We start from the raw sequence: 20,567 nt of genomic DNA on the forward strand, positions 1-20,567 counted from the left end.
CTTGTGGCACCTTAAATAAATTTGTTAGTCTCTAAGGTGCCACAAGTACTCCTGTGCTTTTTGCGGATACAGACTAACACAGCTGCTACTCTGAAACCTGTCATAAAGAGGATAGTGATCAGTTGTTCTCCATCTCCACTGAAGGTAGGACAAGAAATAATGAGTTTAAGCTGCAGCAAGGGAGCTAGATGTAGGATAGATATTAGGAAAAACTTGCCAACCAAGGGTAGTTAACCACCCTTGGAAGCCTATACCAGAGCTTGTGGAATCCTCATCACTGGAGGTTTTTAAGAACAGGTTGGACAAACACCTGTCAGGAATGGTCTAGGTTTACTTGGTCCTGCCTCAGTGCAGGGGGCAGGACTAGATGATCTCCCATGGTCCCTTCCAGCCCTAGGTTTCTGTGATTTTTTTTTTTTTAATTCATATTTTGGTGCAAAAGTTGGTTTTAGCAAGGGGGCTGTTTCCCAAGAGAAGAGATGCACCTTGGGGGTTTGGGGTCCACAACAGAGTCCTGCATTGGTGTCCACCTTGGCAGCAGTAGGGAAGAGGAAGGGGACACAACACCCACCCCCCAATCACCCTGGCAACCCTCCTCCAATGGGAAGAGGAGAGACAACTGAAGTCATCAGCTGCCAGTTAGAGGGCACAAGACAGCCACGCAGCACTGCAAGCAGTTTCTGACCCTGGGCACAGCCCCGGATGCCTGGGAAAGCAGGAGAGAGGCTATGAATAGCCCTGCTTTCCTCCACATGGCAAGACTAGCTGGGAGCGAAGCAGAAAGAAGGTCTCCCTGTAGCCGGCCAGCATAGCACTGCCAGGCCCAGCAACTGACCTATCTGTAACCTCAGCCAGCAGAAAAGCCTCACGAAGGTACAATCTGCTTCTCCTGCCCCCACCTGCCAGCAACAGAAGGAGACAGCCTTGCTTGCCTGCCACCATCTGCAGCCTGTTTGCCCTGCAGCCAGCCCATACCGGATCTGGGATTTTGGATCCTGAGACCTGACCTGCTTGCATCTGAACCTGCGGGTTCCAAGCTTTAAAGTCTGTCGGCACGGTTCCAGAAGAGTGTGGATGTTTTAGTTCCTCTCCAGTAATCCCCAGGAAGGACCTGCATGCCTGCACCAGTCTTCTGAGTGCTCAGCCAGAAAGGGAACCCTGAGTGAGTATCCTGTATTACAGCTAGATAGGTAGTTAAGGTTTAATCTTATACCATTAAGGCACATTCTATCTGTGAAAGGGTTTTAATCTGCCTAGATCATGAAGATCTGCACTACCAATTCCCAGTATAATCAAGTGTGTTTCTAAGAGCATCTCCTTACAGGCCTGCAGCATGCCTCCACATGTACCACACTGGTACCTGAAATGTGGGGGACTGAAGGAGGAGACACTTTTGGTAGGAACATTAGGGAGTGTGTGGTCAGATGCCCTAGTGTACTTGCCAGCATAGCCATTAGTAATTAAAGAGCATTATTAATATCTCTAATCATTTCAATCATTTAATATTTTTATTGATTGTATATTTGTCTTTAATCAAATTGTAACATAGTTTATAGGTTTCAGAGTGGTAGCCATGTTAGTCTGTATCAGCAAAAACAACGAGGAGTCTTTGTGGCACCTTAGAGACTAACACATTTATTTGGGCATAAGCTTTCGTGGGCTCAAACCCACTTTATCGGATGCATGGAGTGGAAAATACAGTAGAGAGGTATAAATACACAGCATATGAAAAGATGGGAGTTGTCTTACCAAGTAGGGGGTCAGTGCTAATGGGCCAATTCAATTAAGGTGGAAGTGGGCTATTCTCAACAGTTGACAAGGTACACTGGCCTCATTAGCATTACAAAAGTGATTTCCACCCCTTCTTGTCAACTGTTGAGAATAGCCCACTTCCACCTTAATTGAATTGGCTCGTTAGCACTCTGTACTGTACCTCTCTTCATGCATCTGATGAAGTGGGTTTTAGCCCATGAAAGCTTATGCCCAAATAAATTTGTTAGTCTCTAAGGTGCCACAAAGACTTCTAGTTGTTTATACAGTTTATAGTAATTGTTTTTAACTTGTTTGTGTGAGTTTGGATTATTTTTTAGTTCAAGCACGGTAGTCCCCTGCTTTAGGGTTCCTCTACGCTAGAGGTTCTGTCGGTATAAGTTATGCCTCTCAGAGGTGTAAATAAGCAACCCTCCGGAGTGACGTAAGTTGCACTGACCTAAGACAGTCTCCTCCCAACATAGCTGCCACTGCTCACAGAGGTGGTTTTATTATGCTGACTGGAGAGCTCTCTCCCATCGTCATGGAGCGTCTTCACCAGATGCGCTACAGCGGCATAGCTGCATTGGCGCAGCTGTGCCATTGTAGTGCTTCTGGTGTAGACTAGCCCTAAGTGTGTTTAACACCTTCTTGTCTCACTGAAGGCCAAGCTAAGTAGCTCTATTCTTTAAGCACACCAGTACAAGGAGAGGGCACCGTGAAACGAGCCCAAGCAACAGCAATGTTGGAACTGTCCATAAACTGTGCGTGACCTCTCTCCTGTTAACATATCATACAATTACTCAGCCAGCGCTGAAAGGGGGATTGCATAAAAAAGCAGGAGTGCTGGATATTATCAGGGCGGCCAACTTGCATGTTTCCTTAACAGGTTTAGTCAGGATAACCCCAGGTCACAGTGGTGACCTGGGGTTATCCTATCTGAGAGGTGAGCTGAGGGAGGACCTGGAGAGGGTCACAAAATTGCCATGCATGCTTTGTCCTTCTCAGGATCACTGCTACTCTGGGCACACTGGCCTGGTCATCTAAAGGTCTATAGGGAAAACTGCTACCGTATCTCAGTTTACTGCCTTGAGGACTTCTGGCATGCCATAGTGAGGAGGGCACCTGATTATATCATCTAGCCCATGGGCAGAACCACTCAACTCCACACTGTGGGCATTCTATCAGAAAGCACTGAAGGAAAGTGGGCTAAGAGTTGTGGATGTCACCCATGTTCCCCTGAGGGCTCACAGGTTGCACCCACTTACCCACGTCTGAAAAATGTAGCCTGAGTGGCTTGGCCAAGGTCACACAGAATGTCTATAGCGGAGCCAGTAACAAATCTACATGTACTGAATCCTAGCTCAGTGCCTTAAACATGAGACCTGTCTTCCTTAAAGTCTACAAAACTTACACCAAAACTCTGTATTTTAGTACTTTTATTAATGACAACTGTGAGGTTAGACAGATCTATTAATGTTGTTGCATGTGCTGTAATTTTAAAAGAAAAGGATATTTCAAGCATAATATTCATATGCTGTCACAGTGTCTGTATGTATTTTATAATGAATGGTCCCAAAGCTCCTTCCAGCACTTCACTGCTCTGGAGAAATAGATTTTTGGCTCTAGAAGTATGTTTGCAGTTAAAGATACAGACTAAAAGGCCTAATTATTGATTTTCCCCAACTAATATGTTTTGGCCAGCATTCTTGTTTCTACTCCATTTTGTGGGAAACCCATTTAACTCCTAGCTATATCTTCTTTTATTAAAGATTTTCAAAAGCATTCATGAATGGAACACTTCTTTTGTAGTAAGTTACTGCTTTCTCCTGTAATAAATGGAGACTCTAACAAAGATAGAGTTCTTGACAAATAAGCTAACTGGAAACCAATGTAATTAGGGCCTGTTAAAATATCAAGCATCTCACTAAAGAAAATCCTGTTAAAACATTCATAAATATTTGCAGAAGGGTAAAATAGAATTTAGTAGAACCTGTTCGAGCCAGCATTCTGACTTCAGCTAGATTTTTAGCATGGCAGATAACCTACATGTGTAACAGTCTGATGGAGGAATTATCTCTCTTTCTTTCTCTCCCTGCCTCCCTGGCCACAGTTAAAATACTAGGAAGGTCTGGCTAGTGAGAGACACAAAGTGCAGTAAACCATGCTAGTTGCGGGTGAAGTCTAGTCTCCCTGGTGCCATATACGGTCACTGTTCCTTCTCCTCTGACATCCCGCAACCTGACATTGTTTTAGCACTGTGTCCATCACAGGTGCTCTGAATCCTGTCTTTGAATCCCTCCAAAGGAGCTGTCCTCCTCCTGTATCTACATGAAGCTGGTAACCTGTGCTTTTTAGTTGGTAGGTCTAGTACCGGGAAAAATAATTTAGAGATGGGCAGTTCACAAAACAATAGAATGTGTGTGTGGTACTTGTTCTGATCAACACACCTTTTGTAGGGTGTGTTAATCTAGTATAATATGGTGTGATTTATGCTTACATCTATATTTATAGATAATGTATTATAAATTATTGTAGTAAATTCTTGAATCACTTTCACTATGATCATGAGCGCTATAGAAAAGCCTAAGATAGACAAAGCAACTCTTTTAACCAATGTCTTTTCCTTTTTTTTTTAGTAAATAGACTTGGCAGAAATTTTTTTTACGTGATTTTGACAGGTAATGTCAACATTTATTTTACAGGATTTTTAATTTTTTATCAATTTAAATTTTGCACAGTTGCACAATTATGGGGTTTATGCATTTTTTCAGTTTTTAATTATTTAAATTTTCACAGTTGAAAACTATGGGTTGGAGTCAGACAATACTTAATGACAATAGATGTTGAGATTCAAATGTTAAAACTTTATAACAATTAAAACACAAATTGTCAACATCACATGTCAGAACATGAAAATTAAATATCCTTAAATCACCCCAATAAGTTCTCAAACAGCAGTTTTTCTTGCCTATGTATAAATTTCTTTTATCAATGGAAATATTTTGTCTGTTTGTATGTCTATGCTGAAAGTAATGTTTATCGACAGTTACCAATATAAATGTAAGCCTTCCAAGCCTAGATATAAAGCACTTCTTTTGTTTGGGCTCTTACTGTGTATATTGAATTGTTTGGAATCAGATAGAGACAAAAAGGACGACAAACTGCTGGGTAGATTTGTTTAGCTGTATTAACGGAAATATTTGTGCATACAGTATACTGATGCCTGCAAAATTTCCCCTTGGATGAGTACATACTCTTCCATACTATCATAACAGTACTATCTAGAGAGGGGAAGAGGCAGGTGAGATTGACCTTTAAGGGAGCTATTCTGTCACTTAATGCCAGTGGAAAATGTACACCTACTCTTCTGTGCATTGATGGGAGACAGACCACTTTATGATCTGATTAGTGCAAGAGAAATGTAACACAGACACACTCTAACTACAAAAAGGTGGCACATCCCTTTCTCTGCTGTTGGATTGTGTGCAGTGGTAAGTAGGCCATCCTGGCACATCAGCCTGCACTGGATGCTGTTATTCACTCCAATATTTAGCATTGTTCAACATCACAAGCCAAGTCCTGTTTGACTTGTTCACATTAATGGCACCATTGGCTTCAATGGGACTACTGCAAGTGTAAGCGTTTGCAGGACTGGAACTCCTAATGGCTAGGCTATGTAGCAAACTGAGTAAACTCCTAGATTTATTTACTAATACATGTAGCCACAAAATTGTAATACATAACCTGTAAGAAAATTAGCAGGTGTCCGTCTTATTAGAGTGGTCTACAAAGACATTTAAATCTTTCATCCAACAGATATTGGTGAGAGTGATATAAACTGGACATTAGGAAGTTTAGACTTGAAATTAGACGAAGGTTTCTAACCATTGGAGGAGTGAAGTGTTGGAACAGCCTTCCAAGGGGAGCAGTGGGGGCAAAAGACATATCTGGCTTCAAGACTAAGCTTGATAAATTTATGGAGGGGATGGTATGATGGGATAGCCTAATTTTGGCAATTAATTGATCTTTGATTATTAGCAGGTAAATGTGCCCAATTGTCTGTGATGGGATGTTAGATGGGGTGGGATCTGAGTTACTACAGAGAATTCTTTCCTGGGGGTCTGGCTGGTGAGTCTTGCCCACATGCTCAGGGTTTAATTGATCGCCATATTTGGGGTCGGGAAGGAATTTTCCTCCAGGGCAGATTGGCAGAGGCCCTGGAGGTTTTTCGCCTTCCTCTGCAGCGTGGGGCCCAGGTCACTTGCTAGAGGATTCTCTGCACCTTGAGGTCTTTAAACCATGATTTGAGGACTTCAATAACTCAGACATAGGTTAGGGGCTTGTTACAGGAGTGGGTGGGTGAGATTCTGTGGCCTGCGTTGTGCAGGAGGTCAGACTAGATGATCATAATGGTCCCTTCTGACCTTAAAGTCTATGAGTCTATCTTCCTTGCATCTGATTTCTCCCCCCCCTCCCCCTCCCCCTCCCCCCGCCAAATACCAAGTGTTTAGTCCAAAGAGGCTCTCTCAGGTCAGTATTACTTAAGCAATAGATTGGAAACACAGGGCACTTTCTGGGTTTAATGACCAGATAGAAGGAATTTGACTTGAGATATATTATACAATGAAAATAGAAATTAAAAATCAGGCATATGTCAATTTATTTTAATACACTTTGCAATTTCAGATGATATGTGCAGGGCACTGATAGAGAATTATTGTCCTTACATTAGCTACTAGTATTTCCGGAACTCTTTTCCACTTAGCTTAACATAGAGATTAGCACTCGATCATGCAGCCCTTGTATACGGATGGGAAGGCTTTAAATCAGCTTGATATCAATTGTAAGGAAATGCTGGACTCAGTTATTGCTGTTAGACACGGGGGACAAACCAAAACCTGGGGATCCAAAGCCATCAAATGCTGGATAAGTTTTGATCCAGCTCTAGTTGCTTTCCAGCTCAAGCCCATCTCTAGTTGTTATTGTAGACCATGTATTAACAATGTAGAGTGCAAGTGTTATCTACCCATCTGCTGAGTCTTGAACTATGTGAGTGATGTTGCTGTTTGTTTGAGGTTAGTGTCTTAGCAATTAATGACCAGTATAAGAACCATGCAGAAAGCGGGACTTCATAATATTTTTCCTAGAGTATAACAATGCAGAATAAACATGAATAATAGTAAACTACATTAAGTCATAACTAGTACGGTTTGTGTAAGTTACCCTTGATTCTGATAACACTAACGCAGTACACATTTTTTTTTCTAAGTGACCCAAGATGTGGCTGGCTGTAGTTGTGACATGTTTGATCCATGGAACTGTATCGGCGCAAGGACTTGTTGGCGATAACACACCTTTTAATCCTGAAACATTTATGAATATTGTAAGTACAGTGTCCAAGGGTGGGGGGAAATCTCTGTAAAACAATGAAATGTACATTGCTAGTAGTTAAATATGTAAGTCTGTGGATTCAACTTTCAGAGCCTACAATAGATAACGCCCCACAGTTCAGTATTCCTCGATGATCCCACTAGAAACTCCTTCCAGTTAAAATCCTGAGTGTATACATAGCCTAGGAAAGCCTTTAAAAATTGAAAACTTGTTGGCAGTCTAAGACCAAAGTCTTTGATTTTTCTTCCTACAGAGTGAGATCATCACCTACTGGGGATACCCCAGTGAAGAGTATGATGTTGTGACAGTGGATGGCTATATACTTAGTGTTAACAGAATACCCCATGGAAAAGTACATGCTGACAACACAGGTAAAATTGATGTCCATATTAAACAGGACACTTGCTGTATCCTTATGATTAGGTCAGGAAGGACTTTAACCTAGAACATAGACATATGTTCAAGAGGCTTACAGGGGTCCCAGAAAATCCCATGAGTTTGGTTTTATGGAGTTTTCATCCAATAAAGGGAGATTTATGGAGAAGGCCCTTCCCTGTAGTGCCCTGAAAGGGTTTTCCTCCCACAGCCTACTCTACCCTGAAGCTCTGCACCACTCCTAGCCCCCATGATCCCCAACTGGCAGCACTGGTCCTGCAGAAGCCATACTGCCATTGGCAGAGGCCTTCTGTGGCTGTGTAGTAGGTTGCACAGAGAACAAAGTTATGTTCTAGTTCTGCTAGAGCTTCTGTAGTGGAGCTTCTACAGGGCACTGACAGTGGGGGATGAGTGTTACTGAATAGTCACAACACCACCCTTGCGCTTGTACCCTAGGGGAGCCACTGGATCTCAGCCTTCCCCATGATACTAGGAGCAGAGAGGGGTGGTCTTGGCCCTTGTTAGAGAAGTGCTTATTTCCTGCTTTTTTTGTTCGTCAGTCTTAAAATGGGTAACCGGTCTCTCACTTAGTCATCTGTTTCATCTGTATGATCCCATGGCATAAACTAAAGCATATACAACAAATAACTGAATGTTATCTCATTTACTATGGTTAGGTTTCTAATCTCTTGCATAAATTCAGTATTGAAACACCGGAAGTATGTGATCACTTGTTTCTTTAAAATTTATAAACCAAAACGTTTTTGTTATGGGGAAAATCAATATTTATATTGCCATTTGACTCTAGGTGGGCTGTATGGTTGTCTAATGGGAACTCTTTTGGAATAAGAGATTCCTCTCAACTGTTGTTGTTTTGAAGACAAATAACCAAATGCAATGGCTCAAAAAAATTAATATGAAAATGGTCAAGAGGAGAAAAGTCTTTATATGTAATGTTTGAATCTTATGCTAAACTAAGCCTATCCACTCTGCATCTGCAAGCAACCTTGCAGGGTTAAGCACTGTCCTTGCAAAGTGTACAAATGCACAGGTAGTCAGTTTTCCCCTGCTAATCCCTAGAATAGCTAAACAGTGCTAACTGTCTGTATAAAAATGGGAAGAAAATTCTGCAGCAAAGTGCAGTTTAAAAGTCACGAGAGGACAGTAAGGTGTGTATGAGGAACTGAAACTAAAGATACAGGTGAGGATCTCAGCATAGTGAGAGGACAAGGGAAGGAGTACTGAGTGGGGTGGGAGGTGAGGAGAGAGGAAGTGGGAGGGAAGAGGAAAAATACAAGCAAAATAATAGGGAATGGAGAGATGATGGGGAGGGAGTAAACAAAATTGACAGAGAAACTGAAGGTAGGATAGGTTTCTGCCTGTGGGTATGGAAAACTTCGCTTGTTAGTATAAACCGTGTTGGGCATGAAGAAGAAGCCAGGATGACTAGAGTGACACTGCTGCAATCCAGATGTTGAGATCTAAATCAGTTGCCCTGCAGAGAGCAACATTATTGCTTATCCAGAAGAATCACCAGCCACAAACCTAAAACAGAGACCACAAGTCTGGAGGAGATTTTTGTTTTGTTTTTGCTTTGCCTTTCAGCATGTGCTTAAGGGAAAATCTTTAGAGCCTGGGAAGTGTCATTGTGCAGGGCTAATGGAAAAGGGTATGGCGCACAGCTAAGATGATCAAGAGATGCAAAGCATTCTTAGTAGGTGTCTGTTGCGTTAGTGTAAAGTGATTATTTAATACTGCTCTAAATTTATTTGTCATGTTATTGATGATGATGATGATGATAGGGCATCTAGAGCCATGGCTGAACATCTCTTTATATTTTAAAATCTAAATAAATGAATGTTACCAATGCGTATTTATTTTTGAGGATTTTGTTGTTTTTTCCATTGTATGCTGAGTGATGGCATGGCTAAATGAATCCATCAGGGGGAGCTATTGGATTGAAAATGAGGTTGTTATTGAGGTGATAATCGGCAATGACAAGGGGTTGAGGAAGAAGTACAGAAAGTCTATGATGGGTTTCAACAATCTATCAGTCATATAAAAGCTTCATACCAGTGTCTGAATTCAGTGCAAGTTTGGGTTATTGTTGTAGTTGAACACTTGCCTATGTAATGTGAAAACCCATCATGACTGGGTGCCTGGGATGGAACACACTCAGAATGCCATGCTTAGGGCAGATACCAAGAAATGAGGCAGACAATCCTCCAAACACTGGTGATTTATTCTATAATTATATTCACCAAGCCAGTAACAAAGAACTTCTGTATCACCAAACTGGTTAACAAGAAGTCAAACACAGTCCCCTTTAGGCATTCCAGCCCTTGGTTCCCATCCATACAAATTGGTCTAATAGAGTGAGGTGTTACTGAAAACACATTTCACTATATGTGAGGTTCTTCTATTCCCAACGGATCAGACACTTATCCCAGGTCAATCTGTATCTCAGATCTTACCCGAAAACCCCACTGTCAGCCAATCCTTAGTAAACTAACTTCTTTTCTTTTAACAACAAGTCTTTAGAGTTAAAATGGTTAATAGATCGTATACATATAAATGATTGCCAAGTGCTTATGTCAGGTTTGTAGTAGTGATGGAATAGTCTGCTAACTTGTAAAAAGCCTCTCTGGAATCACCCAAATAGATTGGGAGTCATTAGTCCTTGTTCAAAGCTTCCTTGATAGAAATCCAGTCTGGAGAAATGAAGCAGGAAATGAAGACAGAATGGAGATGTTCCAACTGCAATTTATATCCTCTGCCATGTGCATGGAAGTTCACTATCCCAAATAAAGCCCAATTCTCCTTTGTATGGAAAGTTACTGGCCCAAGATGGAGTCCAGGGTCACATGAGCATATCACATGTCCTTGCATCGTTTGCCATCAGCTTCTTACTGTCTGAGGCATCTGCAGGAAGATGTTCTGGGTGGGATGAGTTTCTTCAATGGCCCATTGTGAGCCCTGAGTGTCCTTAATGGGCCATCAACACCAGTGATGCAAGTAGATTTTTAACTCTTACCAGTATGGCATCTTTTCCCCTCCCCCCCCCCAACTCCAACCCTCCCTCACAAAAAATGTTCCGTGACTAGAGCCCTGCATGGATACAAATTTATATCCACGGCTAGAAATTGGTATCCGTGGAACTGCAGGGCTTTTCCGGCAGCAATAAATGTCTTGATGGCATGGCGTACCTGATCACACTGGCTTCCTTGCACCACTGATCATAGTTGGCTAGCCCTGAACTAAATTTATCTAGAGGGGGTGACTCCGAGGAATACAAGACATGTATAAGATACAAGTACATTGCCAATATTCATAACTTCAGATACACTCAAGGTGAAGTAGCCACTTGGAATATGTGCTACCTTCTTACGCTAAACTATCTGTTCAATCTGGTATTTAGCGGTGACACTCTAAGTACACTTCCCGGACCTGGGGAAGAGCTCTGGGTAGCTCGAAAGCTTGTCTCTCTCACCAATAGAAGTTGGTCCAATAAAATATATTACCTCACTCTCTTGTCTCTCTAATATACTGGAACCAACATGGCTACAACAACATTGTGTCTGGGAACAATAGAGTATTTTTTAAAAAGGTTTTAAATCTGGTTTTTGGCTTGTTCTAGTGATTGATGGTTTACTGTATTTTTAATTTTGTATAAAACTTCTCTCCTTCCATCAATTTCATTTTTGCATACTTTAATTTTGAATAACTGCATTAATTTGCAAAGAAATCATTTAACTAGTGTCAATTGTAAATATACTTCCTCACTGTTTAGATCTCAGATCTTTAGTTTTAGATAACTATGTTAAGGACTTGAGCTATGTTGTCTATTTTAACTACTTTGTGGGAGTTCCATGGGTTGGTTAAATGTTTCCATAAACTGTTGCGATGGTGTTAGGGAGGGGGAAGAAGGAGAGGTGGGCAACTTATAGGTTCAAAGGCAGGAAGGTGAGTGGTGCTGGTCCCAGTTTGGTCAAGACCCCAGTGAAGGCAAAAAAACCCTCTTAGGTAGCATCATCCCCTTCAAGCAGTTCAAATCTCTGTGTTCTCTGGCACCACTTCCTGTGCAGTAAAACACATTTCCTTGCTGGGCTTGAGCTGCCAGTTGTTTTCAGGAGGGGACAGGGAAGGCTCCTATACCTGCAGTGTACTCTGGACACCAGGTCCCCAGGTCAACTTATCACAACATAGATCAAACTGGAATTACTGCTAATTATGGTATCCATGGTTGTAAGTGCAGTGAAAGGGATTCATGTCAGGGCTTTTTAAGGAAAAAGGTCTGAAATGCAGTGGTATAAGGTGCTATGGCACTGACTTCATGATACTTTAAAAAAACAGTTAATATTATTGCAATGGTTCCCAAACTTTTTTCCCCAAGGAACTCTTTGGCATCTTACTAAGTGTCCTGTACCCTTTTCATTTCTGGTACTACCGGAACGCCTCCTCCAGCGTGACCCGGCATGCATAGTGCGTCAGAGGTCACACTTTGCAGAGGACGCCATTTTGAGAACAAAATGGCATCTTCCACATGGCAAAAGAGCCGGAACGCTGTTCCAGTGTGTGCTGGTTCTGGCTCCAGGGACCGACCCTGGAATCACAGTATTGTAGGGAATCACAGTATTGTAGCAATGATTAGGAGGGGTCTGAACATAGCCACATGATGGTGGAAGTAGATCATGAGAAACTGCCGCGCCAAGATACAGTTATTATGGGAATTAGTATGAACTATGTGAAGAGGCTGAGAGAGGGTGTAGATCCAGTATTCAGGATGAAACTTTCCAGGCATGTACTGCTTGGAGCCTGAACTACACAACAAATATATTTTCTGATAATCAAATATAATAGGACTAATATTGAAGTACACCTTCAGTATGCATTTAGCCATGGTAATTATAAGCCATTCCCTTAAATCTTCTCCAAAGTTTTCCATATTTAGTGATTATAGCATTTGAGAAACTTAATTTTTCCATAAAATTGTTCTTTGTCTAACACCCAGTAGTACAAGTGAGAGAATACTTATATGTAGTTTTCTGGTTGTAAGAAGTGTCTTTAAGGAATTCCACATTAGTCTCTAGTAATTCAACTTAATCCCGCTACAGCTAGAACTAGGTGTTGGAGTCAGGAGTTTGGCTGTTGGGGCATGAGTGTCATTTTATTATCAATGTCATAGAAGTTTTGGTTGTGTGGAATATGCAGTGTCTCTTTCTCTCTCTTTCAGGTCCAAAGCCTGTTGTGTTTCTGCAGCATGGTTTACTTACAGATGGTAGCACCTGGCTCACCAATGTGGCTAAAAACAGCCTGGGCTTCATTCTGGCAGATGCAGGCTATGATGTTTGGATAGGAAACAGCAGAGGGAACACCTGGTCTAGACGACATGAAACCCTTTCAGTGCACCAAGCGAAATTCTGGGCTTTCAGGTAGACTATAATTTGGGAAAAACAATGATGTGACCAATTTATTTTGTTTTATAAAGTGGTGGTGTGAAAGCTTTCACTAATTCAGTGAGAAACTAATAAAGAATTAGGCTAAAACACTAAAATGTGTCCATTAATTTTGAATGCCCATGATGAGCATCTCAGATAATCAGGCACTCGATTTCTCAGCCTGCACCCCCAGAATTAGTGGACAAATTTAAATATGTAGGTGTTGTTATTGTCTATTTCTCTGTATCCTGCTTGCAGTTCTTTAGGAATTACTAAATTTATTATGAGTACAGGATAAATTCAGTGAAATCAAATGCCTTTTAACTGTAATATGAATTTACCAAAGGACAAAAAAGTTCAAAAGCCTTGCTACAGTATCTGACAGTCATTGTCAGAAATTGCCATTAGAGACTCTCTTTAAACATAGTTGCAACTAACATGGATATGAGAGAGCTGTATCTCAAACTATATATTATATATATATATATATATATATATATATATATATATATATATATATATATATATATATATATATATATTAAAACACAGTTTGGACCAGTGAATCATTCTGACTGATATAGTGGAAAAGAGTTTAAACATGATTCCTTACCTCAGTTTCTGGCCCAGTGGGGATGGGGCTATAAACATTTGAGGCACTTTGGGGGAACAGTATGAGAGGCTTGCAGTGCATGTGCTATGCCTATTCTATGGTTCAAAGACATTTTGCTTTTAAAAGTATATATCTAATTCTATTACACTTAAAGGTGGTACTTTTTCCTTTTGTAGCTTTGATGAAATGGCTAAATATGACCTTCCAGCAGTGATTGATTTTATTGTGCGGAAAACTGGACAACAGCAGTTGTATTATGTTGGCCATTCACAAGGCACCACTATAGGTAAGTTAAGGGGAATACTGTGTATCGTTAGTTACGGAAATAACGGTCCATTATAAGCTAGATCTCTTCCATCCTTTGCTACACACCCACCTCCCATGCACACATGCACCCTGTTCCATTTCCCTTTGTTTCTGCTGCAAATACCACAGGCAACCAGAAGAGAATTTTTAGGACAATGTCATGTCCTGGTTGTTCTGTCATCTGAAAGTCATGTTCTGTTCTTTTCAGAGGTGCACATAATCATTCCATAACCCAGATGCAACTGGAGTGTGTAGTTAAGGTGCACACCATGAAGTACAGATTTTTATCTTGGGCTTGCCCACTTTAGGAAGAAAGTTTATTGCTAGAACATGTGAGTTAACAACATGTTTCAACTAGCACATTATAAAATCCTAACAGAGAGCAGGAACATTGTATTTGAACACCTGTGGTTCCTACCTTGGCCAACTAACTTTTTAGAACACCATTGCCCTGTTTTCTCTAGGGTTTAGAATTGCATAATAGCCGCCTTATAGAAAAATAAACCATTTTATACTAGGGTGGACTCAGAGAAATTCAGTTAACAGTTATTTTGATGTATGAACCACTGTAGGAGCCCACTCAGCATTACAATGGCTATTTGGGTTCTGCAGTGCTAACAAGAGTAATAAATACTTACTTCATTTGCTCACATAAGTAAATCTGAGCCTGGCAATACAGAGGAAGGACATCTGGGTAGGAATGTGCCATTCTGACAGTTGTTTTTCTGACTATAATCACACTTTATGGGAAATCTGACGTGCACACTCAGGACTCTACTTTCAAATAGTCAAAACCTTGTTTTAACACAGCATTTCATTAAGCTAATGCAAAGGCACTAAATTACATTCCAGCTAAGTTCACCGGAAAGAAAGTTTCAGACTTCAAGTGTCATCATATCATCCTCAAACTTCAATGGGAACTTCCTAGTACTCGAGACTTTTGAAAATTGCGACCTAGAACAGCACTTCAAGGTGTGGGCCACAAATGCAGCTAGAGAATGTTTACATTATAAACAGCCTCTGTTTACAATTGACCCTTTGAAAATTCTTCTGTTCTCATTGCAGTTTGTAAAATAGTTTTTACAAAAACTGAACATTGTGCCTGAACTCCACAATAGTAACTTGTATGCTTCTTTCTTCATTTTCAGCTTTCATAGCATTTTCAACCATGCCCCAGCTGGCTCAGAGAATCAAAATGTACTTTGCCTTAGCTCCTGTAGCCACAGTGAAATATGCCAAATCCCCATTGACAAAGCTTGCATTACTTTCCAATTCAATGATCAAGGTATGCAATTTCTTCACACAATTTCTTCTTGGGTGGGGATTCTAAAATGAGTTGAGACACTGTAGAATATCCAGTATCAGGGGGTAGCCGTGTGAGTCTGTGTCTACAAAAACAACAAGGAGTCTGGTGGCACCTTAAAGACTAACAGATTTATTTGGGCATACGCTTTTGTGAGTAAAAACCTCACTTCACGAAAGCGTATGCCCAAATAAATCTGTTAGTCTCTAAGGTGCCACCAGACTCCTTGTTGTTTTTGTAGAATATCCAGTGATTTTTAGTGTGCAATCTGCACCAGTGTTAAAGCTAGTCACATACATTAGTCCATAATCTGTGTTTATGGTGCCAAAATTTACCCTTAAAGTATGGTATAGCAGAATTAGAAAACTGATTAGAGGCATGGGCATACTTCAGTTTCATGGGAGAGTGGAAAAAATCTTGGATTATTCAGAGAGTGCATGAATTAAAGGGAGATAGGAGAGGTGTATAAAATAGTAACTGGTGTAGAGGTGGTAACAAAGCATTGCCACTCTACCTTACCCTTTTTCCTAATACAAGAAAAGGGTAGCATTCTATAAAACTGAAGGGCAACAAATCTAAAACTCTAAAAGGAAGAAGCTTAGCAGGATTCAAAGGCGGGTTAGATATTTTTATGGGTAATGAGGATATTCAGCTATACTAGGTAGGATACAAAATAAGGGATATCAAACTTATTGCTTCAGGGTATAAACTAATCATGAACTGCCATGAGTTTGGAAGTTACTTCCCCCAACTGGCATGATTTTCCATTATAAGGATTTTAGTATCTTCCTCTGAAGCATGTGTTACTGCAGAGAGCAGTAACTGGACTAGTTGGACCACTAGCCTGATCTGGCATGGTAATGCCAATTACTTTTGCCAAGAGACTAAGCGATAGCTTAGTAGGCCCCGAAGGTTGCAAATACCAAAGAAGGAGAGGAATTATTTAGGACTATCCAAAGAGTGAAACTAGGAAGAATTAAGGATTAGAAAATAGTAATCGAGATCTAAAGGAAGAATTCTTAAGTGAGATTTTTAGAATAGGGAGTTGTCTTCCAAGTGGTGGAACCATCCTCACCTGAGTTATTTAAATATACATTGAACATAGAATGTCCCCTATATTACATCTGAGTTCTAGCATTAATAGAGGGAAGGGAAGATTTCCTCTCCAATATCTGTAATTGTAATAAATATAAATCTTTGTAATTTTACAGATTTTATTTGGGAATAAAGATTTCTTACCCCACACTTACTTTGGTGAGGTGGTTGCTGTTGAATTTTGCAGCCATGAGATATTATCAAAGATTTGTGGTAATATCCTGTTTGTGCTGTGTGGATTTAATGAGAAGAACTTAAATATGGTATGTATAAATCTACAGCCGTTCCTCATGGTTTTTTTTGTTTTGTTTTGTTTTTTGAAAGATTGATTTAATCCTTGAAATTTGTCTTCATTGATTTGTGATAAATAAATAAATGGAGCCACTTTCTGAATGAAACTTCTTGTGAAATTTAAATGTTTCTTTTCAGAGCCGAGTACATGTGTATACAGCACATGCCCCAGCAGGAACATCTGTACAAAATATGATTCATTGGAAACAGGTAGAATTTCTGAAACATAAAGTGCCCTTCAATCATAATGTAACAATTATACGTTGTATTTGAAAATTGATTTATGGCCAGTCTCCCATACTATTCTGTCAGGAAATGTTGTCATTCCGAATAAATTATCAATCCAGATGGCATTGCCTCTCCCTTAATGGCCTAGCATAGTATATTTTGCAAAACAGACCGTTGGCAGTGTCATGAAAATACCTTAAATGCATAGAAATCTTATAGGGCAGCACTGCTATTAAGGCCATGTACACTTACTGGCGATCGACGCTGCTGTGATCGATGCAGCGGGGGTCAATTTAAATCAACAACAGAACACTCTCTGGTCGACTTAAAACTCTACCGGAATGAGAAGAGTACGGTAAGTCAATGGGAGAGTATCTCCCATCGATGCAGCATGGTGTAGACACTGCAGTAAGTCGACCTAAGCTATGTTGACTCCAGTTATGTTATTCACGTAGCTAGAGTAGCGTAATTTAGGTTGACTTATCGCAGTAGTGTAGACAAAACCTTAGGTTTTTTTTCCCTTGAGTAAAATGTTAATTATCTTGCAAATTGATATTGACTGCCAACCCACACCAGAATACATGAGACTGCAGTAAACAAAATATCCATTTTTTTCTGTCATGCTATTTACATTATAGATAGATAGATAGATATAGCAGAGTAAACATGGTGTCACCATATATTTTAAATACTTTCCACTTGTGGCCATATATCTGTTTAGAAGCTCCAGATTGGCTCTGCTACATCCATTCCAGTTGCCTTGGGGTATATATGACAACCCAGTTTTCCTTCAACTGCTGTCTGTCTGTATTTCACTCCCTCAGGTTTTAAGGCAGAGGGAATTATTAACCTCTACATGTGAAAAATCTGCAAATGTATGAAGTAATGAACCTATCTTTTTCTCACAATGATCACAATTATGTTTACTAATATATATATAAATTTGATTTTAATCTTTTACTCTAGGCAATTGAAACTGGTGAACTTAAAGCTTATGACTGGGGAATCCAGTTCAACCGTTTGCACTATAATCAGGTAAACCTCTTCAAATGGGGAAATATTTGTCTTTCTCTTATTAAAAAAAAAAAAAAGGGGGGGGGGAGAGATAGCAAAGGTTCTCAGGAATTAGGAACCAAATTCAAAATGTATTTCAAAATAGAATCAGTTAGTTGGTCTTTTCTTTCCGTTGGAATGTCTAACCTTGCATATTAAAACATATGTTTCTGTTCTGTTACCGGTTTCAGAGTAGCAGCCGTGTTAGTCTGTATCCGCGAAAAGAACAGGAGTACTTGTGGCACCTTAGAAACTAACAAATTGATGTGAGCATAAGCTTTCGTGGGCTACAGCCCACTTCTTCAGATGCACAGAATGGAACATATATTGAGGAGATATATATACACGTATAGAGAGCATGAAAAGGTGGGAGTTGTCTTACCAACTCTGAGAGGCCAATTAAGTAAGAGGGGGGAAAAAAGCCTTTTGAAGTGATAATCAAGATAGCCCAGTACAGACAGTTTGATAAGAAGTGTGAGTGTACTTACATGGGGAGATAGATTCAATGTTTGTAATGGCTCAGCCATTCCCAGTCTCTATTTAAGCCTATGTTGATTGTATCTAATTTGCATATCAATTCAAGCTCAGCAGTTTCTCGTTGGAGTCTGTTTTTGAAGCTTTTTTGTTGCAAAATTGCCGCCTGCAGGTCTGTCATTGAGTGACCAGACAGGTTAAAGTGTTCTCCCACTGGTTTTTGAATGTTATGATTCCTGATGTCAGATTTGTGTCCATTAATTCTTTTGCGTAGAGACTGTCCGGTTTGGCCAATGTACATGGCAGAGGGGCATTGCTGGCACATGATGGCATATATCACATTGGTAGATGTGCAGGTGAACAACCCCCTAATGGCATGGCTGATGTGATTAGGTCCTATGATGATATCACTTGAATAGATATGTGGACAGAGTTGGCATCGGGCTTTGTTGCAAGGATAGGTTCCTGGGTCAGTGTTTTTGTTCAGTGATGTGTGGTTGCTGGTGAGTATTTGCTTCAGGTTGGGGGGTTGTCTGTAAGCGAGGATAGGTCTGTCTCCCAAGATCTGTGAGAGTGAGGGATCATCTGTTACTGTTTCTTTAAAGAAATTAGGAAAATTTAGTTCCAAAAATGATGCAATGAATTTCCCGGTTGAAAATTCAAATACGAACTGTCAGGAAATCCAAAACTTCTGATTCACAACTCCCTTGTCCTCATTGCTATCCTTTCCAGAACTACAATAAATCATTATGAAGTTGTTCTTTGTTTTAAATAATCCTCTAGTGACATGAAACTCTTTTTTTTCTTTTATAAAACCCCCTTTTTAAAGGATACTCCTCCCTTATACAATGTGAAGAACATGCAAGTTCCAACTGCAATGTGGAGTGCTGGAAATGACTTGCTCGCTGACCCTAGGGATGTTGCCCTTTTGCGCCAACAAGTCACTAATCTGGTTTACCACAAGGCGATTCCTGATTGGAACCATCTTGATTTCATCTGGGGCCTCGATGCACCTAAGCGCATGTATAATGAACTCCTCAACTTGATGAGGAAAAACCCATGAAAATAATGATCCATAAAAATAATGTGGCTGTAGGATCAAGGATTTGATTAATTTCTGTTTATATCTGTTTTTCTTGATTTTTAGTGAACTACAAAACTATTTGCACATAATGGTCTATATTCACTAGATTTACTTTAATAAGATTTTCTTTAATGATATTAGGTCAGCAGCACATATGTATCCAAAAAAGTAATTGAACTAGCAAAGTACATTTTTAAAGCACCACACACAAGTCTTCTGCTTTCTAAAGTATGTGTCGTAAATTAAATACATCATGGATAGGAGGATAGAACTGCTTCCAAGATGATTTTCTTAGCTCGTGTCTGGATGACCTTTTCTATAAGTTGAATTGAATGCATAGGGCACAACTGATACATGTGGCTAGACTAGACACGCAATCACAATGCCCAAATTCAGAAAAGCACCCAAGCTGTTTCTTACTTTGAAATATGTAATTCCTTTGATGTCACTGGAACTACACTGATTTTAATGCAGTTGAGGATCTGGCCCAGACTTTATTTTATGGTCCCAGTCACCCACCTAGGGTCAGGATCAATACTCCTGTCACATCACCAAAAGTCATTCTGCACTAATCCCAGTGATTATCAATACAGACCATGAAGAGATCCAATAGGCATGTCTTTTTATTGTCCCCTTGAAGAAGAAGGTAGTGGAAAAAGACTATTATAAGGAGATTGTTCTATATATGTATGAGCCAGGGCCGGCTCCAGTTTTTTTGCCGCCCCAAGCAAAAAAAATAAATAAAGAGTGCCACCCCTTGAAAAGAGCCACCCCCAAAGGGCCCCTTGAGAAGTTCCACCCCAAGCACATGCTTGGAATGCTGGTGCCTAGAGCTGGCCCTGGTATGAGCGGATGTATGCCATTAACTAAAAATAAATCTCTATAATTGTATTCTATCTCTATTTACATAACTTTTGAATTCAATAAAAGTAAAGTTCTTTAAATGTTCTGATTCTGAAGTGTATTCTTTTGTTTCATAATTAGAGGAGCAGAAAGGAAGAATCTGATAGAACAATCTTGAATGATAAATAGCAAGCTAATGCGACAGTTACAAGATTCTAATATCTAATGCTCAATTCAATGAGAAAAGACACACTATTAACATGTAGCCGATATTAACATTGAATCAATATTATTTTTTTGCCAAAAACTTAATTCAAAGAC

General features: G+C 40.1%; 1 protein-coding gene across 3 annotated transcripts; it reads left to right on the top strand.

Moving 5' to 3' along the window:
• Nucleotides 1-680: 680 nt before the first annotated feature.
• On the top strand, nt 681-20,277 carry LOC128840626 (lysosomal acid lipase/cholesteryl ester hydrolase-like). Of its 3 annotated transcripts, XM_054034873.1 has the most exons (11): nt 681-1,162; nt 4,389-4,430; nt 7,022-7,135; nt 7,397-7,514; nt 12,752-12,950; nt 13,746-13,855; nt 15,024-15,160; nt 16,390-16,536; nt 16,703-16,774; nt 17,759-17,827; nt 19,149-20,277. In XM_054034873.1, the coding sequence occupies exons 3-11, from the start codon at nt 7,031-7,033 to the stop codon at nt 19,380-19,382; spliced, it is 1,191 nt and encodes a 396-aa protein (XP_053890848.1). In that variant the 5' UTR covers nt 681-1,162; nt 4,389-4,430; nt 7,022-7,030; the 3' UTR covers nt 19,383-20,277. The 3 variants fall into 3 exon arrangements, with proteins under 3 accessions (XP_053890848.1, XP_053890847.1, XP_053890849.1); XM_054034872.1 differs by lacking the exon at nt 4,389-4,430; XM_054034874.1 differs by lacking the exons at nt 4,389-4,430; nt 16,390-16,536.
• The last annotated feature ends 290 nt before the right edge of the window (nt 20,278-20,567 follow it).

Source organism: Malaclemys terrapin, chromosome 7, assembly GCF_027887155.1.
Source record: "Malaclemys terrapin pileata isolate rMalTer1 chromosome 7, rMalTer1.hap1, whole genome shotgun sequence".
In the NCBI taxonomy this organism is placed as follows: domain Eukaryota; kingdom Metazoa; phylum Chordata; order Testudines; family Emydidae; genus Malaclemys; species Malaclemys terrapin.

Coding starts and splice junctions, on each gene's coding strand:
- LOC128840626 (XM_054034873.1), top strand. CDS start 7,031: ATGTGGCTGGCTGTAGTTGTGACATGTTTGATCCATGGAACTGTATCG. Junction 13,856..15,023: donor TTCACAAGGCACCACTATAG/GTAAGTTAAGGG, acceptor CTTCATTTTCAG/CTTTCATAGCATTTTCAACC. Junction 15,161..16,389: donor TTTCCAATTCAATGATCAAG/GTATGCAATTTC, acceptor GTAATTTTACAG/ATTTTATTTGGGAATAAAGA.